We start from the raw sequence: 22,777 nt of genomic DNA, 5'->3' as shown, positions 1-22,777 counted from the left end.
CAGAGGAAATCAGATGTCAAAGTGCTTCTGGATGAGGTTTTCAGCCTGTGCTTAATTTCTCTGACGTCAAGTAGAAGTGACTAATATAAAACTACACATGTGTGCTCAAACACTGAACTGAGAGTTTGTGACTAATCTGTTCCAACCACCATAACCACCAGGGCAACGTGCACAGTAAGACCCTCCTTCGTTATCCCTTGGAAACGCTCCTGATTTTCATGGAAGATCCCAAGGGATACTGAAATATCCTATTGTTCTACCTACTGTTGCCCCAGGGCAGCTTGTATATCAAAAAAGAACAGCACATTTTCCTTAAGCAGCAGCTTGGCAGTATCCTGAAAGCCTTAGATGGGAAGAGGTGGACTGGGATGACAGTGTATCACATAGCCCACAGTAACTGAGACAGAGGGTGGTCTTAACAGACATGGCCAGTTCAAAGTTCCCATCCCTTTCACAGAAATCCCTTTGGCTCCCATGGAAAACAGGATATTGAAATCCCTGCATGGCTGCAAAATGAAATGTGCCATCTGATGGTTCACTGCTGCCCCACGGTTTTATTTAGGCTTTTCAAACATGTTACCCATAGCTTTTCCAATCTATTCTCAGCTGTCTCATCTGCTTCTGGTGGTGCTTCTGATCAGAGCGGACTGGCTTAAGCTGGGGACTTACAGAACAGGGGCTGTTTCTGTGTGACCTGCAGCAATGTAGGTATGTCCTAATCCGAGTGCTACTAGCTTAGACATTTCCATGTTACTACCAGAGATCACATTGATAGGAAGCTCCTGACAGGCAAACCCAGCAGCCTCTCACTGCAGCGTGATGGCAATGGGATACACCACCAAAGTGCCACTGACACAGGAGGCAGAGAGCAGCACAGCAAAAGATGCTTGTGCCATAGATGTGCAGTGACTCTAGATCAAACAGGGGGTTGGAACTGGATGATCTTTAAGGTGCCTTTCAACCCAAACCAGTCTGTGGATGACTTGTTCAGACTTTCACAGCAACCACTCCAATTCACTCCTTGTGGAGAGATACCCATGAGACAAATATGTTTAAGTCCATGGTTTTGCTGGGGTAATGGACACGCAAAACTGGCCCAGACTGTGGATTAGAAGAATGATTAGAGAAGCTGTGGCTGCCCCATCCCTGGCAGTGTTCAAAGCCAGGTTGGACACAGGGGCTTGGAGCAGCTGCTCCAGTGGAAGGGGTCCCTGCCCGTGGCAGGGGTTGGAGCTGGAAGAGCTTTAAGGTCCCTTCCAACCCAAACCACTCTGGGATTCTACAATTAGGACTTTACTAGTATACAAGTGATTTGCTGACTAATGAAGCCTTTCACACACACACCATGCACTGCCAGATAAGATTCCAGGTTCCAGGAAAGGAAGGAAGGAGTTCATGAGGACAAAAGATTTGCATAACATTGTTAGAGTAAGAGTAGAAAAATGCAGTTGACCTTTGATACATCAATCGTGGAGAAAGAAGCATTGTCCTTACAGGTCAAAAGCAGAAATCCTCCTGAGCACACCAGAGCTTTTAAATAACCAACCATATAATATGCTGAAAGAGAGACTGACACACCCTGCAAAAACAAGTGATCTGCTTAAATATCCCTTCCCAACATTAAAACAACACTGCAAATTGCATAGATTAAAAACAAGAGAAGAAATTGCATGAGGAGTTGAGTTGACATTTACAATGCCAGCGTTTCAAACACAAACACATCCTGCATGGCAGCCACACGCTGGCACAGCAGTTCTCATTCACGCTGAGCTGAGATGCAGGGATTTTCTACATCAGTAGCTGATGTTCACAAACAGAAAGCCTGAATGTCCCAAATCCCAGTCAACAGCAAACACTGCTCTTCATAAACAGGGAGGGTGATCCAGCAAGGACAGAGCTCATAACGCTCGTCCTTATGAAAGAGGGGTTAAGAGCTGCAATCCTGCCCCCAAAAGCCAAGACACAGCTATAATTACAAACCATTTTAACAATGATGGACATGCTCATGCATGGTTAAGTAAATCACACAGGCTTTAGCTAAGGTAGCACTTTGGTTACTTATTAAACATTGAAGTAAATCAAAGAGGAAGTAAAGATTTGCCTTTTTTTCTGCAACTCAGCTCTTTGACAAAGGTATTTTCTACCATCTAACAAGTATGGAAAGAGAAGAAAGACCAGTGGTAGCTTACCTTAATGTATTCCAGGAATTCCATTAGGAAGCTGCGAGACTGGATACAGCAGGAAAACAAGTGTTAGTTTAAACTCATGACCATTAAACGCATCACAGCCTTGTTTAGCCTGCATCCTTCCGAAGGCTTAAACATACACTGAGGGAGATTCTGAACTGGAAAAGAATATGCATCCAGATTTAATCTTAACTAGGAATTTATAAGAGGTATTTTCTAAGGCACAACACAGCTCAAGTACAATTTGTGTCTTTTAAAAGGAAATCTTCAATCTTTTCTTCTTCACATCCTACATACCCCAAAATAAGCACATCTGGGTGAGTTTGTGTATTAAGTTACGCACACACTGAGGACATTTTGTACAGAGGCAGAGTAGAGTGATTGAGGAGACAGAGCTCATGCAGATGGTCAAGGGTAGCACACAGCTGTGCAGCACATGTGGGAGCTGAAGCCGTTTTCAAAGCTACGCACCTGAAATCCGGCATTTCAATATAAGCAGCTCAATTTTCAAAGGCAAATGCAAACAATGTGCATTTGAGTGAACAGGGGATCAAGTTCCTCTGCAACCCTGGAAATCAATCAGCCTTCATTAAGTGCTTTGCTCTGGACTCAGGGCTTTAATTTGCAGCATGAGTTCCAGCACGTTGGCCTCAACACAAGGCAGTCAGCTCTTTGTAACAGGATGCTAAAACACTTCAGTGCATCATCCACCACATGGCAGAAGGGTGGGTTTGCCATTTCTGCAAGGCTGGGGTCTCCAAATAACTATGTCCCTGTTATTGTTTCTGAAGATGACTTTTAAATCACCTACTATTAAAGTTCTAACTCCTCATCCCTACCAAAGATAATCTTATGCTGAGATCCAGGCAGCATCAACTGCTTGCCAAGCTCTTTTGAGTGAGGAAGACCCTTCTCTGCTCCCACACAGAGAAAGATTAATATCTCCTTGACAGGCAGCTTTAGGAACACACTCTGGTTCTAAAGGGTGGTCTAAAGTGGAGCAATTTAATATTTAGGCATAATCTGACCTTCTAACAGGCAAACATGCATTTCTGAAGGAACTTGCAATAGAAAGGATGCATTTTGCTGTTCTCTGCATCTTAAGGAAATCCCCATCACCAGATACAACTTCTCTTGGAATGGTGGAGGAATTATGTTAATGGAAATGGATCCATAGCAAGATCTTGTGACTGATGTCAAGCAGCACTGACTCATTACAAATGCCTCAGCCCAAAGCACCATCACTCACACTAAAGGCAACTCCAACTCAACAGGGTCACTTTGGCAGAGGAGCAAACGCGTTGGGCAGCCCAAATTTGACAGCTTCAACTCAAGAGCACTTTCAGCTTTTGACAGCAATTAAAATGAGTCTAAGAGCTTTTCAGCAAGCAGAAGAACGCTGCCTCCCACCACACCGAAACTTCTTCAAGTTTGCTGTGATATTATGTCAAGTACCACGTCTCAACCACCATCCCCAGCAGCGCGTCTGCAGGCAGCCACAGCAGGAGCATGCGGAAGCATTATGCATGAGTTTGAAATAATCAATCATAGCAAGCATTTGCAGCACTGCATGCCCAGTTTGCCACTGGATAACCCACAAGCACACAGGTTATGTCCTGTGAATTGTCTTCACAGCAGCCTCTAAGGCAAGAGGTTGGTTTGTCATTTGATTTCACAACAGCTCTGTTGGTCTAGAAAATAAAACCAAAACCAAGCAATCCCCCCCAGATATGTGGGCACTACCAAACTCCAAATTTAGCTTTACTTTCATCTGGCCCACTGTATGTGGGCAAGGCAGAGCTGATGACAGTAAAGGATTATCTGAATTCCAGAATGAGTTTTATTTCAGTGTTGAGATGACAGGAGGAGAGACCTCGTTTCAGCAATATGCATTTTGCCTCAGCACTCTAAGTTGTAGGAGTCTGGTATGAGGAATTGCAGCATTCCCCAGGAAACACTCCAGGTTAACCTGTTCCATATACACAATTTAGCTTTAACAAGCAAAACTATTTGGCTGACTCCTGCTTTAAAGTTCCTTTTCATGAGACAGAACGCACTAAGGACAAGCTGAGTCTTAACAAAGAGAAAGGAAACTGCAGGAACAGCCTAAGACACATACCTGTTCTTCTGTCATTGATTCTTCAACCCCTTCCTCTTCAACTACAAAACTCTCCTTCAGCTTCAGGTACTCTTCATACTCTCTCTTTTCCTCTTCTTCCTTTGCCTTCCTCTTTTCCTCTTCCTGTATGAAAAAGACGACAAGTGGTCAGTTTGCTCCTCCCCACATCAGGTTTAAAGTAAAGCCACATCTTCTTCATCTGGTTTTACCAGGACAGGCAGCAGATTATAACAGGTTCTGAAATGAATCTCAGGTTTCCCTTGATGGCATCTTTAATTTCAGAAGCCACCCTTGAGGTAGCAACCATCTCACAAGGCAGTTAAGCTTGCACACAATACACCTAGGCTGGTTCTTAACAGATCTGAAAGGAAGAAAACCCCTCTTATATTGCAACCTGCTGGCTTCATTTGCATGAATAGGTTTCTTCTGCACATCCCATGACAGGAAGTCCCTGCCCCAACTGTACTTTTGATGCAACATCCACACTGTCAGTCACTGCCCCAGTTCTGCTCTGACATGCACTGGTGTACATTGGGTGCGATCACAAAGAAGAGCAGGGTTACACTGGTGCCCATGTGTGTATGTGAGAAGAAACTGGCTTGTAGAAGAGCTTCAAGTAAAATCTCTTATGATTTACAAGCAAACTATGACTACATGGAGTGTAAAGAACTGCATAAAGTATTTTAGGTATAGGAAACAAGGTGTGATTGTATTTAAAAAAGGGGGTTTTTACATAGTGAATTGTTAACCAAAACCTATAGGCTCTGCTTTTAGTTAACTGCAATACAAGCTCTTCCAGTTACCCACCCTGATAGAAATGTTAAACACAAAAGCAATAATGCTGACCCAGCAAACTCCAAGTGGGTATCAGTGAAATGGTGATGCACTGGGTAGAATAGTTGCACATTCACAAAGCAAAACTCTGGTTAAAAGTTTTGGAATGTGATAGATCCCTTGAATGTTTCAAATAAAACCAGGGTTTTGTTGGTTTACTTTGGTTTTGTTCTTCTCCAAAACACTTCACACATGGAGCATCACACAGAAGGAAAATGTTTGCTTACAGAACAGTTTCTTCCACAGAGAAACTCATGTTTGTCCAGCACATGGTACAATGAGAGTCCCATTTGCTATCACATTGCAAAGGCTTGATTAAAACCAGGAAAGATGAGTCCTTGAAATCCTAGTGACAATCTCAGGGCATTCCTTCACTGTTAGCACAGGAACTAATCTCTCAAAGAACAATTATATTGATTTCTAAATGCTTACCATGCTGCATCTTTGACACTAATATGGTAATTGCTTCCTTAAATGGCTGGGAAACAAACCCTTGTTCCATTAAATCAGGAAGAGACAGGAACAGGTCATTAAGTATACTGAGAACCATCCACATTAAAAGAGTTGCCATGTAAGGCCAAAACCACCAAGGGCCACGAGGATGACCAGGGGCTGAAGCACCTCCTATATGAAGATAGGTTGGGAAAGTTGGGGCTGTTCAGCCTGGAGAAGAGAAGGCTGCATGGAGACCTCAGAGCAGCTTCCAGTGTCTGAAGGGGGATACAGGGATGCTGAGGGAAAAGGACTCTTTGTCAGGGACTGTAGTGATAGGACAAGGGGTGATGGGTTTGAACTGGAACAGGGGAAGTTCAGGTTGGATATAATGAAGAAAGTCTTTACTGTGAGGGTGCTGAGGCACTGGCACAGGGTGTCCAGAGAAGTGGTAAATGCTCCATCCCTGGCAGTGTTCAAGGCCAGGCTGGACAGAGCCTTGGACAACATGGTCTAGGGTGAGGCATTCCTGGCCATGGCAGGGGGTTGGAACTCTATTATCTTAGAGTCGTTTCCAACCCTAACTATTCTGTGATTCTGTGATACCAGAAATGGGGATGGGAGAATTGTCCTTCAATAAAATCTGGTCCCAATTTTATCTAATCAAACTCCCAGAAAGCCACAAAAAGGAATGCCACCAACATACAACTATGAAACAACAGGACTGGAAGGATCTTACTGTACACACAAAGCCAAACCTAACTTCTAAACCACTCTCTCATGACAAAACCTACAGATCAGAGGGAGCTCTTGAGACAAACAAAACCATTTTCTGGGTCATTCATCACCATTACATTTATAAGCAAAAGCCCAATAGCAGACTTTTTCCCTATAAGCACTACAGGTGCCAAGAGCAACAAAACCCTATTTCATTTGGAAGTGACAGCAATTCTTCATTCCTTACAAGTGCATTACATTTAATCTTGATCTTGGAAACAGAAGAGCAACATTCTTCCTCTGGTCTGTTACAGAGGTTAGAATTCTACAGGATTTGAAAGGAGGAAGAAAACAATCATGGCAAAACCTGAAAATTGCTTTGGCAAATAGCTTCTATATGGTTCTATAAGAAAATACCAGGATACAAAGTCCCATTTATAACTGAGAGCAACAAAGAAGTATTTTCCTGCTTCTGCAAGGTCTAATGACAAATGAACAAGGCTTGTTCCTATCTTCTTTGCCTACTTGAAACACATTAACTTCTATTTGCTTTAAGCACACCACCACTTTACTATGTGTGCTTCCACTTCCAACACATGCAGAAAAGCAGTTCTGTTGTGAGACTGGCAAAGCACTCAGCTCCCAGTGCTTGTTTTAAGGCCTCCTTAAAAGCCACCATGAGTTCACTTTCCAGATGCTAAACTTTGATGCTGCCATCAGCAGAGCATTTCCAAGTGGTCTGTGCTACCACTTTGGTATCTGAAGTGTGTCAGCCCTCAAAGCCTCACATTTCCTGGTGGCTGTAGCCTTCTCCTTTAACACTAAGTAGCTCCAGAAGCTTTTTTATCTAATAAGTACAAACCCCAGCTGCTTCCTGCACAGTTTCACATGCTTTATTACCTAAACTCACCTATGATTCAATCTGTACAAAAAGAAGGATTTAGCCAAATTGTAACCTGGTTCAAAGCCAAGAGGAAAGATGACTTTGCATGACTGCACTGGGAGAAGCAGTCAGCGAGTCAGGCTGCTGTCAACACGTATTCTAAGCTATTTTACTCCACCATAACACTCATGCCCAAGTCATGCAGGAGTTGCATGGAAGGTGCAGGGTCAAATTTAGGCAGGTTGCATTCCCACAAAAAGCAGCCTGTCTGTATGCACAACCCACACATGGAAACAATCTCTGCGCCCCAGGGTCTGTGAATGAAACAGAGCCAAGTGCTTGCTTCATGCAAGTCACACGGAGGGCACTCAGCTCAAATACAAGTTTAACCCCCCCCCACACCTTTATCAGTCAGGTTTCTTTGCCCATCCCCATTCTGATCTCCTTATCTGCTGTAGTGAAGTGGTAAAAAGCATGTGGCTCAGGGTTGAGGGGAGCTGGGCCACCTCCCTTCAGCAATGGGTGCTGTGCTGGGGAAACCCCAGCACCATGGAAATGTGGTAATTGCAGATGCTCACCTGCAGTTGCTTGGGTTTCATCGAACCAGGTTTGCTTCTCTCCCCCCCATGTAAATGTTGCCCAAACTGGGGTCTTGCTCCAGGGTAAAGACTTCTTTTGGATCAGTTTAATACAGTGCATGTGAGGAACAAGCTCTCCCACTTGATCAGATCATTACTGAAATAAAATCAGTAAAGTTAATCACACAAACCTTCTGCCTTCTCTTTCTGACAAAATGTCCACATGATCACTGCTGGGTCAACTCTACCTCTGCTTGCTTATTGCAAGTCTGGTCAGCTCCAACTTCCCACTGCAAACCAGCCCAGCCCTTCCACTGATCCCCAGGCTCCCTCTGTCCCATATGCCCATCAAGGACCTGGGATTTGCTGTGAGGCTCCTTTCAGATCATTACCTTCTGTTTGCTTCCTACCTTGATGACAATTACTATTTACAAGGCATCAAAAGCATTGTAAGAGCCTGTAGGGACAGGCCAAGGGGAATGGCTTGAACCTGCCCAAGAGAGGGGAGACTGAGCTGAGCTCTGAGGCAGAAGCTCTTCCCTGTGAGGGTGCTGAGGCGCTGGCACAGGGTGCCCAGAGAAGCTGTGGCTGCTCCATCCCTGGCAGTGCTCATGGCCAGGTTGGACACAGGGGCTTGGAGCAGCTGCTCCAGTGGAAGGGGTCCCTGCCCATGGCAAGTGGTTGGAATTGGATGAGCTTTAAGGTCCCTTCCAACTCAAACCACCCTGTGATTATATGAGTAGTTGTGACAACCACCCAAGAGCCCAACCTTTCACCAGGTGAAACCCACAGCATCTTGAAAACTCTTTCAGGCTTAGAGCTAGAAGCAGACCTTGACTCTTGGGATCACAAATCCCAAATCACACTCTTGGGATGCTGTTTGAGCAACTGCACTGTTCTGGCTGGTTGACAGGCTACAGCCTTTGAAGGGTTATCACACGTTACTGTTTTTAGCAAAGGGTGAGGACCCTTGCAGTACTGCCCACCAAGATGTTATCAAACCATCACTTTCAGCTCTGTGTAACTCCTTTAAGGTGGGACTGGGACAAAGTGGTATCACCCTATGGAGTAAGTAGCTTTTCTGAGAGCTTTGCCTAAGCAGCTTTCCCAGAGAGCAAACTGGTAGCTGTGTGCTGTGCCAGCTCTCCTCCAGATCAGATAAAGGACAACTTGCTGACAAACAAATCACTTATAGGCAGCTTATTCGACTGCTAAGTGGAAGAGATCTCATTGCTGGTGAGGGAGGGAGAGCAAACAGTGGACTCTGTTCACCCACCACCTACTGTGAGTCATTCCTTGTTTGTGGCCATTTCTTTAACAAACAGAATGAGAAAACACACTGGTTCCTGTGCCAAATGCATCGAGGATCACGGACCAAAGAAACCCTCCTTGTAGAGCATCCAATTTTGTGCTGTTAGTGCAAGAAAGCAAAAAGGGACTTTAGAGCAAATAATTTGCCATAGAGCAGATGGATCTCCAGGATTCCTGCCTCCCTCCCTGTTTAGACACAAAACAAATACCTTTAGAAAGGGAGATGTTCATCATCCCCTCAGAATCAGAGCAGAGTAAGTTTTCTGCAAGCTTGCATGACTTGGACTTCCTTAGGAGAAATTAATGCTTAAACTAAAACTATGCAGTAGTCCCTCATTGGCCTCCAGAAATACACTGTTCACATACAAACAGTGGCTATAAATGCCAAACAGATAATGAAAACCTCTGCTGGAAGCACAAATCTTGATATTCATATAATGCTACATGTAATGAAATCTCAATCAGCATTTGAAACTTGGTGTCTATTCTGACCAAATACCAAAGCAAAGAGGCAAAAATTTAGGGTCTTAGTGCACAAAAGCTTCATCAGGTCCCTTAGGATCATGAGCTGACTCTCTATTTCTATAGCTCTGAAGATCAGACCACTTTTATTTAGGCACTTAAGTGCTGAAATGAAAGCCTAAATGGATTTGCCCTCGTTGGGAGGCTTTGACCACAGCTATGCTTGAGCAACACAAACCTTGTTTTAATGTTAACAGCAAACAAACACCAATCCTCTCTCCTGCTATGGGGCCTTTTGTTTCACAGCAGTTAAAAGCTTGCTTTCTGGACAACTGTTAGTTTCTCTTCTGTATCAAGCTTTGTTTTCATGAGTAGTCATTCTGTGATGGATTTACAGCAACATGCCGTGTTCAACCCCATGTTTTAATATGGAATAATGATAGCTGTGAGCCCTGCATCATCACAAGAGCTTCCTTAGTGTGGCAAAGCTAGGTTGAGGGAGTAAAACAGGGAAAAACTCTTATGAGAGCAACCTGCAAGGCTCTGTATGAAGGCACTGTCTTGCAACATCAGAGGAAGTTCGCTGTCATTGATAAGGTGTCGGTTGGTAAACCATCTCACCACTAAAAAACTCCAAGAGTGAAAGGGAAATCCCCAGGGGTAAAGCAGAGCCGAAGCAAATGCCAATTATAAAAGGAGCTTCCTCACATGCAGAGCCAATCAGGTCATCAGAACACTGGAAAGGAAGCTTGAATTTAAAAATACATTAGCTGGTTTGCAACACTGCAGCCAAGGGGCAACCACACTTTATTTATATGTACATACAAATAACTTTAAATAGAACCAGGTGGTTATTATTCTCTACAATATGCAAGATTTTAGCCCCCATGACTCCCTTGAAAGTGCAGTTCCCACCTATACTATAGCTCTGTGTAAAGCTGCCCAAAACCAGTTGGAGATGCTCCTTTGCTTATAAACCAAAGCGGGTGTTCATCTGGTTCAAGAATTCACTATTTCCACTAGACTCCATACCTCAAACTGCTTCAGATGCATGTGTGAAAGGTTTAACAGTGACTTTATCACGGATCAACACAGGGGAATTTCTAGATGACCTGCAAGCTGTAACATGATTTTCCAACCCTGAATCTATTTGGCTTCCCCTCACCATCTGACACACTTTTAGATGGTATTTAATGATACAGGAATCGGCTATTGCTGTTCACTACGATATAACTGTTGGTTTAGGGCTGTAGCTAAAACACTGAAAGGAAACTCTCCTTTACACAAAACCAATCTCAGTGTTCACAGAAATCAGCACAATTTAGGTAGCACTTCTTGGGGGAGAGACTGAATCATAGTTAGGGTTGGAAAGGACCTTAAGATCATCCAGTTCCAACCCCCCTGCCATGGGCAGGGACACCTCACACTAAACCATATCACCCAATGCTTCGTCCAGCCTGGCCTTGAACACTGCCAGGGATGGAGCATTCACAACCTCCCTGGGCTGAAATAAAGGACTGAAAAAGGCACAGCTGAATTTCAGCTAACAAAACTGGTTGTGCAGTTGAAGACTTGCCATTATCCCTGTACCTGCAGAAATAACCTGAAGTACTGGAAAAGGAAGGGGGGGAAATGAAGCTATTTGATGAGCATAACATTTGTCTGACAAACTTTAATGACAAACTCCATGTTTCTTGTGCCTCATGGGATTATATCAACTACAGCAATGGCAAGAATCAAACTGCCTCCAGAAATCATACAACCACCTACCCTTTGGATTTATCTCATGACTATCAATCACTGCTTAAGCTACCTAGCCTAATCTTGCCTTTTCACCTCCTAACTTACACAGGGGAAAACGTTACTCATGGGAATGAAGAATCCTTTGTATAGCAGAACATAGACATGACATTTACTCCTATGTATTCTGTAAAACCATAATAAATCCAATGATCCCTTTATCACTTACAGGGGCCTAGAAGAGAGAGGCAATATTTTTTACATCACACCACCTGTCGGTAATAAGATTTGAGAGGTACAATGTTACAATCATAAAAAAAGGCTGTGCTCACATGCACAGCAAACCAGCACCTTTTCTTTCTGTTTCCCCTCCTAGTCAAGCCTAACACACTGAAGTCTTATGTTCCCCTGTTATCACAGAATCCCAGCCTGGTTTATGTTGGAAGAGGCCTTAAAGCTCCTCCGGCTCCAACCCCTGCCACGGGCAGGGACCCCTTCCACTGGAGCAGCTGCTCCAAGCCCCTGTGTCCAACCTGGCCTTGAGCACTGCCAGGGATGGGGCAGCCACAGCTTCTCTGGGCACCCTGTGCCAGTGCCTCAGCACCCTCACAGGGAACAGCTTCTGCCTAAGAGCTCAGCTCAGTCTCCCCTTGGGCAGGTTAAGTAATACATAAATAACAACACTGCTTTCTTTGCAGACTGAAGCAGGAACTTGACCAACACAGCCTAACATAGAAGTCTTGAATTGTTCTGTTTCCTGTTAAACACTTGGATGAAGACAGAGACTTAAAAAGTACTAGAAAACAGTTGAGGATGGGCATTAGATATTGTCAGACACATTTACTTGGATCCATGCTCAAAATGTTCAGTGGTTACTGGATTAACAACTGAGAACCTGGCAAAAAAAGGTACAGTTTTCCCTGAGCAGCAGCAGAATGTTTGTGATGCAGAATGGTGGGGTGGCTTGATGCCATGACAAAGACTACTGGAAACAAACGAACCACACAAAAAGAAGCTTGAAATGGCAGACTTTAAGTATTTAAGGAAGGTATTGGCTAAAGGAGGCTGGATTCAGGCATCTGAGCTATGTTCACAGTTCTAGGAAGGGGCCCTTTGGACTGTGCCACACAAAGGAAAACCAAACCAACAAAATCAGAGCCTTAGTTCATATTCCTCTTTTCACTGAGTCTTGCAATACAGAGGTGGGAGTGTTTTAGTGCATTCGTTTGGAATACTGAAAAGTAAAACAAGAGTTTCCTCATTAGAATCATAGAACAGTTTGGGTTGGAAAGGACCTTAAGATCATCCAGTTCCAACCCCCCTGCCATGGGCAGGGACACCTCAGACTAAACCATGGCACCCAAGGATCTGTCCAACCTGGCCCTGAACACTGCCAGGGATGGAGCATTCACAACCTCCCTGGGCAACCCATTCCAGTGCCTCAGCACCCTCACAGTAAAGAACTTCCTCCTTAGATCCAATCTAAATCTCCCCTGTTTAAGTTTCAACCCATTACCCCTTGTCCTGTTACTACAGTCCCTAATGAAGAGTCCCTCCCCAGCATCCCTGTAGGCCCCCTTCAGATACTGGAAGGCTGCTATGAGGTCTCCATGCAGCTTATCTTCTCCAGGCTGAACAGCTCCAACTTTCTCAGCCTGTCTCCATACTCCAGCCCCTGATTATCCTCTTTTTGACATAAATTACTAAACTGAAAAGCAGCAATTCAAAAAAGCAGCTAAATATGTTAATAAGCACCTTCTGCACGAAGGCATCTCTAGTTTGAATGTCACCCCTATTTTCTAGTCAACTTTTCAACCATGCCTGACTGGTCCTGATTAGCCAGCTACACTGCTAACCTGTGGGTCAAACCCCTAGGCAACCAACAGGATAACATCTTTGTCCTGTGCTACAGCTTCTTTGGAGCAGGCTGGCCAAGCTCAACTGCAGTTTGCTTAGCAATTCACCTGTTCTGCTGCCTATCACTCTGGAAGGAAGTGAAATTGTGCTCAGAAGCCTCTTCTGAAGGAAGTGACACTTAAACAATGCACTCAGCCAGCGTATTCTTCCAGTCCCCCAGAGTACTGGAGTAATTTGGTTCATTTCAACCAACTGTTCAGGGTTTCAGGGCTATTAAATTCACAGAACCTCAGGGAAAAAAAAGGAAATCAATGAAAAATAATAATCAGGGAAATGGATGGCAACAAAACACTTCAAAACACTTAGAAGAATATGCCACAAGAGGGAAATTTGCTGAGTTACCTGTTATGCCAAGCTCCATGGCAAGCAGGATGTGCTTTAGAAGCAGCCAGAGCTCATCTTGCCTCTTTTGAAGCTGGAAGTATGAGGAGAAAGTGGAAATACTAAAGAGAAAAGCAGAGTGGTCTCAGGAACCACAAGGATAAAGCTGGTGCCACTGGTGTGTGTGGACACAGATCCAGAGGATCCAGATCTGATAGCTTTGCTGCTAATACCTTGCTAATCAGAGGAGTGAGTGGCTCAGGCTAGCTGAGATCAGTTATTCAACACCAGGTTTCATGCTTTGACCACTACCAGGTACTTCTAGATCTGCACATCTTTCTCAGAAGGAATAACTGAGGGATAACTGGTCCCCTAGATGTTTGTTCAAGTTGCTTTACAAGTCAAAGCTTCAGACCATCCCATGTACCCCGATGCTGAAGTGCTGACATTCTCCTCATCCATTTCTGTTTCTGACATTCATCAGCTTCCCATTGATGAAATGGAAATGAAAGCTCAGAAAAGAAAGGATTTGGAGGGGGATAACCCCAGAGGTAAATGTACATTCTACTGCAAGCTGGGGCTGCACTCCCCTGGGATAGCAGCTATTCATTCAGCATGGGGCTGTGCAGAACACCTTGGTCTCTGCTTCCAGAAGCACACTGCAAAGCTACCACACAACTTGTTTGAGCACTAGAGAGCCTGAAGCTCTTTCGTGGTTCTTAGTCAGTATCACTGATGGCCAGGATACACAAAGCAGCTCTGAAATAAAGTCTGCCTCCCTCACAGATGAGAAGCATCCAACAAAAGCATTTCAATTGCACAGTACTTGTTTTTCTGGGTCATTCCTGCTAACACACACCTTTGCATGCATTGTTAAGCATCTTTTAATTGTGAAGCACGTGTAAATGTATATAATTTGAATCAAATCACAGACTGTCACACAGCAGTTGCAAAATCAGTTGCTGATGTCTTTCATTTTCTGCCCTGCTGGTTACAGCAGCTCAAATGAGCATTAATCACAGAATCAGCTGGGTTGGAAAAGGTCTTAAAGATGATCAAATCAAACCATTATCATAGGACTGCCAAGACCATGTGAGAACATGGAACAGGGGCCCAGTGAAGTTGTGACATCTTTCTGAAGGGACACTTGAAGTTGGGCTGGTCAAGATCCTGAGCAACCTGCTCAACTGGACATGGTTTGAGCAGAAGGACAGACCTGATAGTTTCCAGAGGCCCCTTCCAACCTATTATTCTATGCTTCTGTATCAACCAAACTTCTCAGATCATACCCAAGCAAGCAACCCCCTACATTTCTCTTGTGCCTATACCTCCCTTCTTCATATATCTGCACTTAAGCATCCCCCAGATGAACTAACAGCCATCTTTATCAGCTGTGCTTGTCAATAGAACAAAGTGATCAAAGAAAGTGTCACTGTGGAACATAGCAGTAGCAGAACCACTACCAGAAGACTGGGTTTCATTTTGCCGTGGACTCAACCATGGATGGGTGCTTGCTGCTACATGTGAGTATTGATGTTCAGAGCAGTTTCCACTTCTGCCAAGCAGTTGGGGGAACAAAGCTGGGATCTACAGTTGAAATAACTGAGTATTACTATAATTGAAACAAAAAGGATAGAAGAAACCCAACCCCAAATAAAAGATGCATGCAACACTAATGAAAGCCAAAGGGAGTTCTGCTGATCACAGGACCCCTATGGCAGCAAACTCAAACCTGGTTCAAAGTTCCCATCTATAAATACACCCAATCCCACCTGCCGTTCCTCCTCAAGGCGTATTCTCTCCTCTTCTTTCCGCCTTTCCTCCTCTCTTTTTGACTCAAGCTTTTTCCGTTCTTCTCGCTCAGCTTCTTCAGCCTAAAACATAAAATACATCATGCAGGCTAAGCTTTTACTCTGCCTTTGTTGATTTCATAGTGTGATACCATGGGGAGGTTTTTCTTCCTATCTTCCTAGATACACCTCCAGAAAGAAACAGTAAAGAGAGTAACACAAAGAAGTCATGGTGTGATTTAACAGCCCCCCATGGCTCTTTTGTACACTTGATGTGGTAAACTTAGAAATGACCTTTCTCACTTGCATTAGCTGTATTTCAATAAGGGTTTAAGCTTCAAACTTCTATATGAGCTTATTACTACAGTGAAATTAGGTAATGTTGTGTCATGGTGTCTGGGAGTGGGGGGAGGAAGAAGGGGGGCAGTGAGTGAGCGGCTGCATGGTCCTGAGTTGCTGGCTGGGCTTAAACCATGATATATGACATTCCATTTCCCCTTGCTTAAAATTTAGATAGGATGAACCATAAGGAGAGGGGAAAATAACAGTGGGGTATAAACTCTCGAACACCAAGGACATCCAAATACATCATTAACCTGGAATCCTTTAAAGAAAAAGCTGTACTGGTCAATTTAAACCAATTTACTATTAGTTTTTAAATGAAAATTAGCAAAGGGATTGTTGCAAAATGGGACACACATACACACATATAAAGGGTGTTTAGTGTGGTGTTTAGATGTTCAAGTTGTTCTTCAGTATATCTCAGTTTGAAACTATATTAAGAGAGCAAGCAAAAGACATTCAAATGGAGGATTTATGGCTTTGAATGCTTCAGAGAAAAAGACCCAAGTAAGGAATTTCTCTGTCTATGTGGGAAAATAAAAATCAGCGTGTTTTAAAGTGAAGCAAAAGATCCCTCACTCCAGCACCTGATGCTTATCTAACTTCAGCTTTGCTCAAAGTTTCCACAAAAAGGAAGGTTCATTAAACAGAATGAATATGGAAAGTAATGAGGAAATGGTTAAAGCACAGAGTGAGAAAAGAATCATAATAGAAGTTTATATATAAGCTTCTATTAAATATAATATACATTATACAATATATATTATACATAAACTATTCTATATAAATATAGAAGCTCATATATATACATAAAAATCAAGTTTATGGCTTATTGTCCTGTCTATAGGGTATACCACTACACTGCAAAGAAGAAACTCGATTAAAACCTCAGGTGATGCTAAAATTCTCAAGATGGGATTTCACTACACATTAAAAACGTCAGTAGTCTCAAACCCTGTCTTTTTAGAAGGTAAGTCCACCCTGCACCCCAGCCTCTGATATGCAAAAGCTGCTTGAATTATATCTACTCTTGTAACCCCAACTTACAGAACAATACAAGGTATGCAAAAAGTGCATGGAACAACTAAAAGGAATTAATGCTTGAGCTACTGCCATCCATGCTTCAGAAAGTGAGCTTCTGTGGAATTAACAGCAAAATGTTGGGCAAAACTGAGAAAATGCAACAATATTTAAGCACTTTACACACAGATTTAAGAAAGAACAACTGAAAAGCTACAGTTCACTCTGCATCCTTGGTCTCTGGCTTAAGAGCCAGATTTCAACCCATATCTGTCTGCATCACAGATTTCAGTGGGTTACATTTCATCTCCCCCAGTCCATAAAAACAATAAACACAGATAAACCCATGCAAAGCACTGTGAGAGCCCATGAAACAGCACTGCCCACGGTTTTGGTCACAGACCCAGGGTTTCAACAATGCTCTGTGGGCTTGAGGGTGTTTTTAAGGGGAGACAGTGGTGACATTAAGCTCTAAGCCAGTGGAAACATCCACTGAATATGTATATATATATATATATATATATATATATATGTGTGTGTGCAAATAAAGAGCATTTAAGAGTTTAACTCTTCTCCCCACAAAAATGCCAGAGAACCTGACAGAAAGAAAAGGAGACCATTTTTCCATGGATCTCTTGGGATTTTTTATTGTCATATTTTGGGATACGACAATAAAAAGCTGAACTTTAGAATTTAAACTTTAAACCCACAACTGCAGTGATGACACTGCCTTTGCCTTTCTGGGGTGTCTGTCACCACCGGTTCTTTGCTGAGCGCTGCTATTCAGGCTCTGCTCTGGGCTCTATACGTGGCAGGAAATGCTTACCTCTCTCTGTGCTTTTCTGGCTTGTTTCTCTTCTAATTTCCTCTGCTTCTTTGCTCCGATTTTCCCAGACACCTGAAATTCTGGCACGTCCTCAGCATCGTCTTCCTCTGCAACATGGCACAAATGACAAATGTGAAATCAGTTGTGGAGAATCCCTTTGAGAAACTCCACTGCTTCCAAGGAAAGCAGCAGCAGATGAAAAGGAGACACACAAGCACTTCAGACAAGACCTATTAGATGGAAAAAGGCAAAGAAAAATCACAAGAGACTGCCAAAGCCGCAGTGTAGAAGTAACAACGCAAACACAAGCTCAAGTCAGAAGCAAAACCTGACTTGATCTTTTAAAGGAAGGTTTTCCATAAACATTTTCTGCTCTCACAATTAAATTAAATACCTTTTCATACATAAAATGTGCTGATGGCTATAATTATAGCAGCTTAACACTTGTGCACAGAGACTTTCTCCCCAGTTACCTTTAAGCTTAGCACATCACATACCCATTCAAAAAGAGAGATGTGGGGGCATGCCATCCATCCACTGGTTAAAACAGACATTAAGGAAGGAGGAGGGGGGGAAATAAACCCCTGCAATGCAAATCTTGGGAATTACAGCAACAAAACTACACGTAAATAGCTCCCTGTTGTACAACAGTTGGTTGTAAAGACTGCTTCTGCAACTGTGAAATACGAAAGCGTCATGCTCAAATGGTGTGCAAATGCCTCATTTTCTGCTCACCCAAGGGCTAAGGAACACTAAAGAGCTTCGAAAGACTCTCATTCCTCCCCATCCAACGCCTCAGGAACGTTTGGCCACTTTATTTGCTAACCCAAATTAGCCCTTGATCCTACAACGTAAGTACTGTGGACTGACCTCAGTGTTCAAAGAGAAATCATTAGCTCACTTCACGAAACACTACACAATATAGAGAGATTCAGTGTCTGAATCAGGTGGCAGAATCAAAATGAAAGATCTTAATCACACTGATACCTTCTGGGGTAATTTATACTTTGAGCATCCATAGGGCTGTTAGACTTGATGCCAGCTTCAGGACCACACACTCAAACTCCACTGGGTAATCTGAACAGCAGCACTGCCAGCTCCTGCTGCTTTCCTGAAATGTGGGGTTTATTTCATACTATCACAGCATGGTTTGGGTTGGAAGGGACCTTAAAGCTCACCCAGTTCCAACCCCCTGCTACAGGCAGGGACCCCTTCCACTAGAGCAGCTGCTCCAAGCCCCATCCAAATAACTATAATTCTGATTGCTGGTCAGCATTAAAACCCCTGCTGTTTGAGGAAGGACTGAAGTGCAGGATCATTATAACCACTTCCCCTTGGCTTGTCCCTACAGGCCCTTGTCCCAAGCCCCTCTCCAGCTTTCCTGCAGCCCCTTTAGGCGCTGGAGCTGCTCTGGGGTCTCCCCTTCAGGAGCCTTCTCTTGTCCAGCCTGCCCCAGCCCAGCTCTCTCAGCCTGTCTCCAGAGCAGAGCTGCTCCAGCCCTCGCAGCAGCTCCATGGCCTCCTCTGGCCTCTCTCCAGCAGCTCCACATCCCTCTTGTGCTACTGCCCCAGAGCTGGAGCAGGGCTGCAGGGGGGGTCTCCCCAGAGCACAGCAGAGGGGCAGGATCCCCTCCCTGAGCTGCTGCTCACGCTCTGGGGGTGCAGCTCAGCTGCATCAGGAGTGTGCATTCAAGGGAAGAGTGTACAGGGGGACTTCTCTCAGTTAAGTTTTAGCCCTCACCATTGTGGGGGGAGAACCAAACAATTCTCCACTCTCATCTGAGACCTTGGTTTCCAAGACCAGGCTAACAAGAAGAAAAAGCCCCTGGTATTTGATAAGGAGCTTCATGAGAGCCTTTGGCCATTACACCCAGAGCTGATCGTTCTATGGCAGCCACCAGAACCAGTCCGGTAGGGCTGGTGCCAGGATGATTTCCATATGAAGCTTCCTCCAGAGCATCCAATCCACTCTTCTGGGAACTTAAAAAGCTGCTATTAAAGGAGCATATGAATAAATAAGACTCCCTCTTCTTTAACATGTAGAATTAGATTTGAAACACTCTTGTCTTACCAATTCCAATAAATGCTATGGTACTATGGTTAAGCCGCTGAGACACATCATCAGAAACAAATGCAATTGAGAGCTGTGTAGGTGGCTCTCAAATAGCTGAGCTGTTTTCAGGCTATGGAAGTTAATATGAGGCAGGCTTGCTGAACTGGGCTTCAGAGAATTGCTGCTCTCTGATTACTGAGATGATCAAAAGGGTTCCCCCTTCCTACACCACAAAGAGAGCAACAGGGGACACTCAGGCTTGACACAGTTGCTTCTACAGTTTTGCTGAAGCTTAAAATAACCTTATTTGTGTTTTAAATACAGGGCCAAGGGGAGTTCCAAGCACAATGGGTGAGCAACCCAGCATAAGCAGGTATTACTCCAAAATTAACAGCTCAACACTGGTATTATTCTTTAGAAAGTTATTTCTGGAAAACACCCCGAGTATAAAGCACCATCCATGACACTCTTCAACCTGAGGCTCTGAAAGCTTCTCAGATCTCATCTATATTAAAGAGTACCTGAGCTAGAGGTTAGGCAGAAATCTAGGGAGGCTTTTAAATCCTTTTTCCAGTCCTGGATCAAACATGCCTTTGTTCTGTAGCTTTGCTTTCCTCCTGTTTGAAGCATCTGATGTGATCCCTTAAGCACCACTTCCTCCAAGCTTTCTCTAGTGCAGAGTTACATCCAACAAAGGACAGACAGTGATGCAGATACAGCCCATGATTCAGCAGAGCTTTAAAGGTCAACAAGGCATTAAACCTGGGTGCAATTAACATGTTAAATAAACCTGAACATGCTGACAAGAATGTAAGTACATGGTAAAAGGATTTGCTGAATCAATTGGTTATTATAGCAGAATAGCTCCGCCAAAAGCAGAGTGGATGCTGCACACCACCAGCAAGGCTGTATTTTGGTTTTAATAAAGAAGCTATTGCTTCAGCAGCTTTTAACAATCACTTTTCACATACACTTCGTTGCCAACACTAGTAGCTCTTATGGGAGGTCAGGCCATAGGAATGTGCACTCCAGATAAGATGTGATGTTAAACTGCTCTCCCAATAAGCACAACTAACTGAGCATCTCACCCCAAGCACTAGCAGAAACCTAACATCAGACATCATGGTATAGTTGAAGCTGAAAACGCATTTTGATCTGGGGGATACTGAAGGTGATCTGTAATATATCTGATGTCTTAAAACGTGGCTCTTTTAGGAAGTACACAGGGTTGTGGCAGGAACGGGACAGAAGTTTCGTGCTCCAAACTGGACACAAGCAGGTTTCAGTAGTGATTTTCCCTAACAGATACAACAACACTGGTGTTACAAACAGATACAAAATATGGTGCTGGTAAAAAGCACCAAACCTCAAGGCACGCAAGACCCTCTTCACCCAAACTGCTTGGACATAACGGGACTGCTTTCAACCCTAGCCTCAACCCTTCCAACACATTCTGGTCTATCTTTACAGAGTCCAACATAACTATGCCAGTGTTTCTAGAGCTTACAAAGCATTCCCACCAGCTTCCAGCTCAAAGAGACAGGAAACAGAAATAGTCTGACTTAGCACAATACTTGCACTTCACATGTTCAGCTTTACACAACTATGGGCTGGCTGAGGTGGCCAGCTGAGAGACAGCTCCAGGGAATCTGAGCTTTTCCTTAAAGTTTTCAACCTATGGAAAGGCAGGACAACAGGCACAGGTAATGGTCACACAGTCTTCCAATATGTTGATATTTAGAGACTACTTAAAAACATTTCCAAATACCTTTAGAAAGTGTACTGGAGTGCTGATGGTCTCTGTCAGGACAGGAATCTACCAGCTACTGTGGACAGAATATGCAAGAACTCCAAATGAAACAACGCACATCATGAATATATATACACTATCTACCATAGAATATATTGTATTCCGTGATTTTACTATGTCAAAGGGTCTATCTTGCTTCCCATTAAGTTTTGGAAATCAAGCAAATGGATTGCCAGTCACAGACTAGTTTACTTGGAAGGGACCTTAAAGTTCCTCTAGTTCCAACCCCCCTGCCACAGGGACACCTTCCACTAGAGCAGGTTGCTCCAAGCCCTGTCCAACCTGACCTTGGACACTGTTAGGGATGGGGCAGCCACATTTCCATCCATGAAAAACGATGTGAGCTGCACATGTGGCTGCTCACAAGAAGCGCTTTGGGCACAACCAGCTGCTTTATTTACTACTTATGCAGCAACTAACAAAAGGAGTAAGAGAAGGGGGGGGAAGATGCCAGGCAAACAAACCATTCTGCCTTCCAAAGACATATGCACTTTATCAATGTTGAATAGATGTATGACACCAGCCACTAGAAAGGAATCAATACACCCCATGGAAAGGTGTGGGCATTCAGGAGCAACACAGCCCTGAGGTGGCAGTCATAATAATATCTAACTTACTTTTCAATTCGGTAGCTATCCACTTTAGGAACCCAATGAGACATTGGCATTAATGTGCAGACACAAAAATCACCCTATACTTTGGACAGCAACAGGACAGCAAAGAAAGGATGGGAGCCCTTTAGAGCAGAAGTCAAAGGACTTGAGGTGTTTTCTCAAAGCCATATGGCATAAGTGAGAAACCACACACCTACCTCTTCCACACACCATCTGCGCCTGCAATGTCCCAAGGGCAGACACACATTGTGTGTGCTTTGACAACACTGAAGTCACTTTCTATATGAACAGCAGCAAGTCAAAATTAACATCTGAATCACCAACTAGAATAGTAGTCAAAGTTTAACTGTACTAGAAAGGTTTTCCTACTGATTAGGCATTAAAATGATTTCAACTGCTACATCCATTAATATTGATTACCAACTGGCTCATGAGAACAGCATGGGACCCCATCAGTGCTTCTAAGTTTACAGATTGTTCAGCACATCAAGAGTATGGGGAGATGAAATGTTCCATGTGAGGTAGAGCTTCTGCTCAGAAACGTGCTTCTTACTTTGAGAAATGCATAAGAAACATTCTGTTCAAAGTATCCAGAATTCACCACCAAATTAGGATTAAAAAGAAAACAGTTTATTCTATTTCCCACCCCCAAAAAAACAACTCATGCAAGATTTTTTAGATGCAAGATTCGAATGCTGGACATAGATGCTCCACAGAGCAACAGTGGGCATTTTAACATAGTATCTTAGAAGGGTTGGGGTTGAAAAGGACCTTAAGATCATCCAGTTCCAACCCCCTGCCATGGGCAGGGACACCTCACACT

General features: G+C 43.7%; 1 protein-coding gene across 1 annotated transcript in view; it reads right to left on the bottom strand.

Annotated features, from left to right (window-relative positions):
• DDRGK1 (DDRGK domain containing 1) overlaps positions 1-22,777 on the bottom strand; it is a 41,819-nt gene that overhangs the window by 6,692 nt on the left and 12,350 nt on the right. The window contains exons 3-6 of the mRNA XM_034064657.1: positions 17,479-17,585; positions 15,273-15,374; positions 4,306-4,428; positions 2,190-2,228 (exon numbers count right to left, since the gene is read on the bottom strand). Of these exons, the coding sequence (XP_033920548.1) occupies positions 2,190-2,228; positions 4,306-4,428; positions 15,273-15,374; positions 17,479-17,585 (371 nt within the window). The remainder of the gene's footprint in view (positions 1-2,189; positions 2,229-4,305; positions 4,429-15,272; positions 15,375-17,478; positions 17,586-22,777) is intronic.

The sequence above is a fragment of the Melopsittacus undulatus genome, chromosome 7 (assembly GCF_012275295.1).
Source record: "Melopsittacus undulatus isolate bMelUnd1 chromosome 7, bMelUnd1.mat.Z, whole genome shotgun sequence".
Lineage (NCBI taxonomy): Eukaryota > Metazoa > Chordata > Aves > Psittaciformes > Psittaculidae > Melopsittacus > Melopsittacus undulatus.
This window is presented reverse-complemented; position numbering and strand designations above follow the sequence as displayed.